Here is a 9976-nt window from a genome sequence, read left to right as displayed (position 1 = left end):
AGATTAGGAGGAAATTGCCCAACTGGAGCAGGAGAGAAAGTAAGCAATTACTTTGATGCTCAGCTTTAGGCACATTCAGAAGTTGAAAAACCTGACGGCTAAAAGGATTTTCACAGCGACTCCTTTCATATCAAGACTTCTTATTTCAGAATCTATGAGTTATATTATAGTTTTGCAAAAGAAAGAAAAGAGTTTTTTTTTCATCCTGAGGAGACAAAATCATTTAAACATAAACACAACACTGCAGGGAGAAGAATAAAAGAGATGCTTTATAGATTTCCAATTTCCATATATATTATTTTCTCAAGGTTGCGGCACCCTCAGACTTTGGCAGCGTCAGGAGCATCGAAGACCGTTCAGGAAAACCACGGGAACATTCTGAGCCGTACAAGCAGTGACAGTGAACAGGAGGAAAAAGCAAAAATCCCCAGACTTTTATGTAGATTGAATCCAAAAATGGTTGAATATTTGAAGGCCGTGAAGCAGAGGCGAGGAAAAACAACGCCGGAGGCGGAAGCACTTCGAGGTTGAGCCTGTAGAACAAGAGCCAGATTTGACTCCTTTGTTGCTCTTCATACATCTTTAAAGGAAAAAATGTAAATTGTATCGGATGCTCCGATATTTTCCAGGGCTGTGCATGCATCGATCGCTGCTATTGAATTCTCCTCAGGACGCTTATTTCAGAGCCTGTGGTGGTGGACCCGCAGGAAAGGGAGTCTGAAGACCTCTTGGAGGGTCAAGGGCAGCCAGGGGACCCGCCTGACCGGGCCAGCGTGGACCTCCTCGTACATCATCTGGGTTGGAGAAGTAGAGCCAGGACCCCGCAGAGCAGGCAGCTGCTGCTACTCTCCCTCCCCTCCTGCTCCCTCTGAGCTTGACCCCGCTGTGGTCAACCAGACCTTTGCTCCAGGTAAAGGTCTTCACGGACTTATTGGGATTTACTGAGAGATTTTTACAAACCGCATAAGTCAATTCCCCGCCACGTTGGCCTGGGGTCATCCTCCTGAGTCAATACGCTTATAGATCCAATATAGATGTGTCCAAATGGTTCTGGCACCGCATCATAAAATATTATTTTCAGTAGACCTTGCTTATGAATGGGAGATGGGAAGAGGCTGATACCTTCACCCAGACCGTGCCAATTATCCCGATTATTGATGCTTCCAGGCTTCTTTGACCTTAAAATCCCGGCCTGCGTCTCTTCCTCCCGTCACATTGCCCCGGCCCCTCGGCCGGCAGGGAGCAGCCATATATATATATATATATTTAATCCGGCAGAAAACAAATCTCCTCCATCAAACACAGAGCAGATTTTAAAGCAGGTCTCTGAGCCTCAGTGGCCACCCCCCCCTCCCCACCCCCCGTCCCCTCCAGCCCTGCTGTCCTCCCCTTCAGCACCGGCGAGTCCTAACCTTCAGTTTGTTTAAATACTGATGAACCCTGTTGGCCCAGGCCAGGGGGAGGATGGGCCTGTATAATGACATGCCATATGCCACTCTGCCTCCGTGGCTGAGTGAGCAGCGCATGGATCAGCTCAGCCGCAAATCTATTTCCAATTTAATTCTATTATCCTAATATGGGCTAAGCATCTATTGTCCAAATCGGGAATCGCGGAATGGGTCGGAATTACAGGGCTAAGATGCTTCCCATCAATAGGATCATATGGGAGAGGGAGCAGGAGGGCAGACATCTGGGAGCCTGGACCAGCAGAACAAAAGCTGTGCCAGCAACAGCCACCGTGCTAGGAAAACACACCTTACCATTCGAACTCTTACTGATTCTCAAGGTTTCATTTCAAGCCTTTGACTGGGCGAGGAACGTCACCCAACATTCCCATTACTGGTGCCCCAGACCTCCTCTGACACCAGAAACTCCACTGCCTCAAGAGCCTCTTCTTGACTCCAACATCATGTGACAGGGTTTAATGCTGGGATGCAGAAGCCAAACGGCAGGGATTTAGGGACGGGATGTATCTGCAAATCTGTCAAAATATTTCCACAAGACAGAAAATATGCTGGAATCAGACGGTGGCGGGGTATTAGGCGGTTGAAACAACACGCTGGAATGTTAAGGAGGCTTACTGTGCAAATTTAAAGCAAGGGGTTTGGTATTCCAGGACCTGGAGAGACACTGGGATCTCTGCAAACACCATGGGAGGGAAGGAGGCTTAATGAAAAACAGCTCCAGTAATAGTTTTTCACATGCCTCGCTCCTCAAAGAACAACACCTTCAAATATAATTCACTCTGCCGAGTACGAATAACTGAACAAATTTAACTACTCGACTGAGTCTGGTTTTGAAGTTCAGTTGTCCAGTGACTGAATCGATAGCCAGGTCAGGAGATCTATAAAATAAGATGTAAATGTACATAAATACAGTACATATGTTATGATGCAATATAGTGGTTTATGCACTATGCGCATGTTCATTGGTCATTTCTTTTCTATCATCATATACCCCAGATTCTGGATTCAGCAAGCTCCAATGAGGAAGCCAAGACACTCCCAAGAGTGGAGCGACAAGCTCTCGTCTGTCTCCATATTCTCCTCCCAGATGCTTTCAGGAGACCTCTCCAATTCTTGGAGTCATAAGGCTTGTTCAGTTCTTTTTTTGCATTTGTCTTCCAGCTTTTGTACTGGGCTCAACATTTTATTACAATTTTGATCAATTACTTTATTCAGTAAACTCAGTTTGTCCTTGGAATTATCAGCTTCTTCCAAGCATCGTTGCTATTTTGTTGGCTGCAACGTAACAAAAAGGGTTATCAGGGGACATGACGTCAGCCCAGATCTGAATATTACACTGACACACAATAGAGATGTGAAGCTGACGTCATGTCGCGTTGCATCTTGGGTTTCCGTGCCACCACTGGAGGAACACAAATGTAAACAAATGCATGCAGGAAATGAGCATGCAAACTAAGAAGCATTTAAAGACTTGAAGGGAAAAAATGAAATGACATGATGAAAGAGGACACTGAAGCAATCTGGATTAAAGCAAACTCTCAAATTCCGGAATAAATTGAAATATTCAAAGACGACATGGTCATCACTTTGCTCTGTTTTGGTTGTGTCATGCGTGTCAACGTGGTTCCCTCCAACGCAGAGTGAGTGTCTTTCGCTTTTTAATACCATTGTTTCACATTCACACTACAGAGCTGTAATTTTGATAGGGGAGAGTTTCGTTAAACCCATAAATCACATCCTTTCATCTCGAGAGAAGGTGAGATCAAAAGTGGACCTCAGTGATGAAGGCAAATCTGCGGCATCATCGCGACTCACAACACGGTGGATATCTGGTTTATGTCTTCACAACACATATCAACAAAGACCAGCGACCACTGCAGCGTCGATGAGCACCAACACACAGACGACTTCACTTTGTGCATAATGGTATTACACTGTCTGTCTTGCTGAGGAGTCGACATTTTTTAGAGTCCTCCGTGGCGCTGCAGAGGTTTACACCGGAGATGATGCGCCAACATGCAGGCTTAATCGAGCAATTACCTTCATGATCCAGGTCGCATAGAGAAATCTGAATTTCCCTCCTATAGTCGCTCTGAGCTGTTGCATGCACATTAGACGTCCAATCTCAGACAGCCTTTGGAAATGAATGGGTCGTCGTGTAACCGTGTTCTGCTTGTTTACAATCGTGTTCCTCCAGTAATGACGCCCATGTCCCACAATGCAAAGCAGGGAGACGCAACTTCCCATTCTCTATTTGAGTTTCAGTGAAGTCCCTTTAAACACCCTTGAGTATATACTGTAATTTCTGGAGTATAAGCCGCTACTTTTTTTGGCGGTCTGAGCCCTGCAGCTTATACAACAGCGTGGCTAATATGTGCGTTTTTACAGGCTGAAATCAGATGAAATCAGAGGCTTTTATTTACCCTTAGAGCACTCAAAATGCGCTGTTTTCGCTCGCATGTCCACAGCCCAGTCAACAGAGTCGATCTCCTGGAGCTCTGGAATACAGAAGCAGCCGCTGAGGCCGGCAGTGGTGTCGGAACCTTGGGCACACAGGCGAAAGCAGCGCATTTTGAGGGCTGTATTGTGAATAAAAAATGTGAGAGGCTGTCTCAAGACAAAGAGTGTTCGGCTCATAAGTCCGACGTGAACACAAGCAAGTCGGGTTTTGGCCGCGGACCTGATCCCGGCTGGAAAGCTGCATCTGGTCTATTGTGAGAGCAGCGTCGATAAATCAAGACGCTCTGTTTTACGCCGCTTGCTTCCGCTATTTACACAGTCTTGATGCTGGACACCGTTTTCAAAGCTAGTTTTGAAATGTATGAACAATATCCATTTTCCTTCTTAAATCTAGTGGGTGCGGCTAATACTCCAGTGTCCGCTATAGTCCGGAAATAACGGTACCGGTAGATGACAAACAAGGCAAATACTTGCTTTGTATGTGTCTTTCCTAAAAAAGGAATTACAGTGTAACTGGTCTGGACATCAGAAGTCCTCAATATGAAAATATTTACAGACACAAGGGCCCCAGGAGAACAAGAAAAGCAGACTGTAGCATCAGAAATTATTCTTAAAGAAATTTATTTTACACCTCAAAACAAAAGAATAGGGATCAGGGGTGTGGTACATTGGGAATGTATTGACAACTGTAGTTTACATTTTTTTTGGTGTAAGCTCAGAGGAAAAAAATGTTAATACAGTTATAATAATTGCACTTCATAAATCTTGACTGATGCCAGTATTTCTCCTCGACAAAACTCCCCTCTCTCTCCGGTTAATAAATTCAATTTACCATTGAAATTCGTCTGACAAAAGAAATGCTAATTTAAGACCAGGGGACTGCTGCACTGATCCAATTTTTTCCTCTTTCACTTGAATCACACAAGGCAATAAAACATCCCAGGATTTTAAGTGCAGTACATTCAAGGGAATCTCACAGTCATGATAAATATTTCACTGCTCTGAATCATCAAGTTAAAACCGGTGCGGGCTAAATGTGTCCCGACCAGGGGCTAAAGTGAACAAGGAAATGCAGTGACCCTTGTCTTCATTCGTCAGATGCCAGAGGAGAGGCCATGATTGTTTTAATTTTCAGGGTTTATTCGCAGGATTAGGTATTAGCAGTCCCCTAGAATAGGGATTTCTTTTCGCCAACACCTCCCGCCGGTGACAACATCTCGCTGGGATGTCAGGATGTGACTATGAACTCCAGAGCCCATCTCGAATTAGAGAGATGTTTGCACCATCTCCTGTACACTGCAGATATGGTGTTTATGCTGACTCAGCGTGTCAGAAAAAAGTCTGAGGATTTTGAAGAATATCAACCAAAAAAAAAAATAAAAATAAAAAATGCACACATGCACTCGGCCACATACACACATAAACATACATGTAAGGTTACAGAGATAACCTACGAGTCACATTCTTCATTGTAACATTTCTGTTTCTTGTATTTACTGACAAGATTTTTTTAAATAAGCATCTCAAGATTTATTGTAAATTCCAGTGTTGGTTAGGAAAAGAAAGAGCTCTCCGAACCGGGTTCTCACAGAACTCCAGCAGCGTCCATGTCTCACAAAGGGACATAAGAAACTGCACATTGGCTTAGAGAGGAATATTGAAATCAAAAAACAAAATTAAATGACCAAAAAAAAAATCAAAACATTTCAGACACTTCCCAGTAGCAGCCAATGCATATAATATACCTACAAATATATAAAACAACAAAAATAGGTTCAAGTTTTTCAAGTTTTTTTAAAATATATTATAACCAAACTACCCAATTCCAAACCACAAGGTTAAGAAGATTTAAGCAGTGCAATTTATGTATCAAACTTTAACAGCAATAATTACTATGATGTACTACTCTTCACTCTTATGTTCCGTGTACATAACACCACAGTACTGCTTAAAGTATCACCGTTGTTGTTGTCAAGTGTTGGTACATTGGTTCTATGTGTTTGCGTGTGTGTGTGTGTGTGTGTGTGTGTGTGCTTGTGTGTGTGTGCGTGTATGTGAGTGTGTGCAGCCCTAAACTTTTGGCCTTTAAAGGCCGCTTCAGTGACAACCTACACAGTAGCTTCATATTTAACGGTAAGGAGGGGTCATGTGGCGTTTCACTCTTCCTGTCAAGTTATGATTCTCGTCCAAAAATGTTCAAGCAATTAAAACAACATCAACAACAACAAAAAAAATAAGAGAAGCGAAAAATAAATCAATCTGAAACTCCTATTGGCAAACCACACATGGAACATCTGGAGAATCTTGAAATCCCTTTTCACTCCCACTGGAAATCACAACCCCCTCGCACATGTTGGATCCACACAGCCCGGGTCGATACCGCCAGTCACACAGCACAACAACTGGCCGAGCTCACTCACTGGTTAAAGCAGTGCCACTCTGAACAGTCCCGCACCCCCTGGAATACATGTCTTTATTAAACTTTGATTCAAAAAAAAAAAAAAAAAAATCTTGATTCTCTTCCTGCTGTTTTTCAGCCCTCTATCTGTAAACAGGGAGGCGGATGTGTGCATGCTGGTGGTCAAGCAGCCGCGGTACAGACACAGTCTCGTAGCCTTTGCCGAGCATCTGCTCCTTGATGCAGGGAGGGTGGATGTCGTTGATTAGGTACTCCAGAGACTGCAGGCTGCTGCTCAGCACGGACGTGTTGCACAGGCTCTTGCTGGGGAGGCTGCAGCAGAAGCCCCCGCCGCTGTCTATAGCAGGGTGGTGAGGGTGGTGGTGGTGGTGATAGTGGTGATGCGGGTGAGGGTAGCCCATCTCTCTGTGCACTGTGGCCGGGCCCCCTGCGGATGTGCCGATAAGCTCCTGGGGGTTATAGCAGTCACTGTCGGGCGTCACCAGCACGCTGTTCCACGGCGGGGCGAAGTACTGCCCCACGGAGAAATTCCCGTGCATGCCCACACAGTTCAAGGGGGAAGAGCTGACTTTGTCCAGTCCACTGCCGCTGGCGCTGGCCGTCAAGTGGTACGGTCTGGAGGAAGAGGAGGAGACCTGCGCAGCCATGATCCCTCCACCTGGGATACATGTCTCTGGGGACTTGCTGATCACGCCACCTCCTCCGCTCCCTCCGCTGTACATGCGGAGCACGGCTTGTTGTTGATGCTGCTGCTGCTGTTTCTGCCAAAGAATGTAGTCCATGCTGTCTGTGTACACCCCGGTCTTCATTGATTCGGCATTCTGAGCTGGCAGACCGGGAGCAGCGTATACCATGTTGGCCTGCGGACCAACTCCCACCACGTATCCTCCACCTGAGGAACTCGAGGAGACCCCCATGACAGTGGTGGTCTGTTTGGAAGGGCTGGAATTTGATGGGACAGCGGCAGACCCTTGACATACCTGCTGCAGCGCCTGGGCCTGGCAATGCTGGTTGATCTGGTAAATGATGCTCTGGATTGAAGGTAGGTTGGACTGTGCGGGGAGGGTCAAGCCACGACCTCCTGTTACTGGAATCACCGACCCGGCCACAGTGACATTAGGAGGAACCGACAAGCCGGGCCCTTCGGGAGGCTTTGAAGGCCCGGTGTGGAATACCGCTTGGCCATGGCCATTAGCTAAAGTGCTATTACATGGGGGTGGGTATGGCGCCACAGCCTTGTGGGCTGGAGAGAGCTTAGTCCGTCTGCCTTCAGAGTTCTTGAGGACCCCTTTTGAAGGTACGAAGGTGGAGGTCGATGATGGTGACGATGAAGAGCAGGCCTTGAAGATGGCGAGCAGGCCGTGATAACCTCCCGTGTGGAGGTGAGGGTACGGGGCGTAGCGCTGGCCTGTGGTGTCGTATCCGTTCACAGTCCGATTAAGGTGCTTGTGCTGGGGAACCCTGATGTTAGTGGGGAATATCTTGATAGACAGAGGGTTGTTGGCAGTCTTCTGAGCATAGGCATCAAGTTCGGCTGCAGTGGGGTAACGCGGGGAATGTGTTGGTACCACCAGGTCACCTGGAAGGGAGACAGACAAGAACGTGTCAAATCACATTCTAGGCACATGACATCTCAAAGAACTGAAAAAAAAACTGATGTTGAGTCATGGGGCAAAAGGTGAGAAACAAAAGATGCATCTTCAACCTCCTGACCGGTTCACATCCTGACGCACTCACGATGACATTGGCCACTGTGGCGACCTTGGACATTTTGTGATTTAAAAAACCTTGACTGGGATCCAAATCCAATTTCCATCCCTCCCCTCCTCTGCTTAAGCCTTCCTTCCTTCTTATAGTCACACCCTCCAGTTGAAGTTCATCCCTAGACAAATGGATCTTTTAAAAAAACTCATTCTGTCAAAGCCTAGTACCTTAGGCGCTGTTAAATCAGAGCATTGTGAAATTAATCCAGAGTCTCTTTAGCGCTGAATTAGGTTAAGTTTGGATGGTGAGAGAAAAGGGGGTGAGATAAAAAGCTGCTAAAGTGCAATGGCACATCTGAAGCGGAGGGGTTACTGAAGGCTGTCATCAAATGGGCTGCACTGAATTCAAATCAACGCAGGGGACGTAATATGAAATTGAAAGAGACAACAAGAGTAAATACTGCCGGGTCTTTTCCTCTTCTTGATCTTGTGTGACTGCAAATGTGGCCAGCTTCACGTGCATTTCATTTACACGCGGAGAATAACTCACGACAGAACAGACAAACGGCAGGTACAGCCCTCCATTACCAAGATTGAAATGTAAATGCACATGTAAATGCTCCGCTCTCATTGCAATATGAAACCACTCCAATCCCAAAATTCAATTCAGCGGCAAAAGCGGCAAGTGAGAACAGCAATGTTCCTCGCTCAATGAGCCAACACTTGGCCATTGTGAATTGAGGTGGCAAACAGGAAAATGGCAATTTTCTAAAAACCCCACCATGTGTCATTGTTTGGGGGCTGGGCACGGAGGTGAGGGGCCACGGTGAGATTGGATTTAAACGACATTATTCATGCAATTTCATGGCTACTTAGCTCGATGCAACAAAAAGTGTGTGTGTGTGTGTTTGAGAGGAGGCAGGGTGGGCGAGGACTCAATTTACAAGCAATATATCAGCTGCGGCAAATGACTTGCAACCTCTTCTAAAAATGCCATTTTTATGCAAAAGCTAACAAAATGGAGGGGGAATTCTTGTGGCGTCAGCAAACATCTTGGTGACCATGAGAGTCTCGCGGCTGCGACGATTCGCTTCATTTCCTTGACAATTGCAATATGATTTCAAGAAGTCTTTCGTGAAATGACCGCAGTTCCTTTGTCTGAACCCGAGACTGCGATCGTATTGAGGTCAAACAAAATGAGTCTGCCCAAGTGTAGTTAGAGTTTCTTTTTTCGCCGAAACATAATGGGGATATCTATCCCATAACACTGTGAGGATCCTGTCGGTTTGTAAGTAAAAGATTATATTCCATTTAAACTTCCAACCTCTGTTTCCAAGCCTTACTGTTCATATTTATCGATTTGGATGAATGTAGATGCTAAAAACATTAGCTCTTAGCTGTTAGCATCAAGCTAATGTGCATTTGGTACTTTGCCAAGTGTTTTTCATCTCCACTTGTGTGACGTGACACAGAACTGTACAGATTGTTGACGTGTGTGTTATGCGTCATCCATAATGTTACACTTGAATATGTGGGACATTAAAATAGGGCAACTTTACTGTCAAGAGAGTGATAGCGGAAAAAAATAAATGTCACCAAATTGGGTTAAATTAACTTATATTTCACAGTTCAAAACACCTGGACAACGACTCACCTCTCCAACAAAATGACGAATGTTGCCTCCATCTAATTGGTCAGCTCACTGAAAGGCATGTGGCATGAGCCGTGCCATGCTAATGGACCCCTCCGAGCCTGCCAGACCGGCCCATCTGAGATCAAACCAACCTTTCCGAGGCAGCGCTCATCTTGTGACAGCAGTGACTTTTGCTTTGATGTTCTGACATTTGGAAACTGACGGAGGACTCATTTCATTTGCAGTGGAAGAGGGAAAACACTCAGGGCCGGTCCGCGTGTAAGTGGAATGGCAA

The 9976-nt window shown here is 45.7% G+C and overlaps 1 protein-coding gene across 1 annotated transcript in view; it reads right to left on the bottom strand.

Moving 5' to 3' along the window:
- Positions 1–4519: 4519 nt before the first annotated feature.
- The window catches only part of fam222aa (family with sequence similarity 222 member Aa), a 52774-nt gene continuing 47317 nt past the window's right edge, over positions 4520–9976 (bottom strand). Inside the window, exon 3 of the mRNA XM_053869618.1 lies at positions 4520–7924. Within this exon, the coding sequence (XP_053725593.1) occupies positions 6468–7924 (1457 nt within the window). The 3' untranslated portion in view covers positions 4520–6467. The remainder of the gene's footprint in view (positions 7925–9976) is intronic.

The sequence above is a fragment of the Synchiropus splendidus genome, chromosome 7 (genome assembly GCF_027744825.2).
Source record: "Synchiropus splendidus isolate RoL2022-P1 chromosome 7, RoL_Sspl_1.0, whole genome shotgun sequence".
Classification (NCBI taxonomy): domain Eukaryota; kingdom Metazoa; phylum Chordata; class Actinopteri; order Syngnathiformes; family Callionymidae; genus Synchiropus; species Synchiropus splendidus.
Note: the sequence above shows the minus strand (reverse complement) of the source record. Positions and strands in the feature narration are given on the sequence as shown.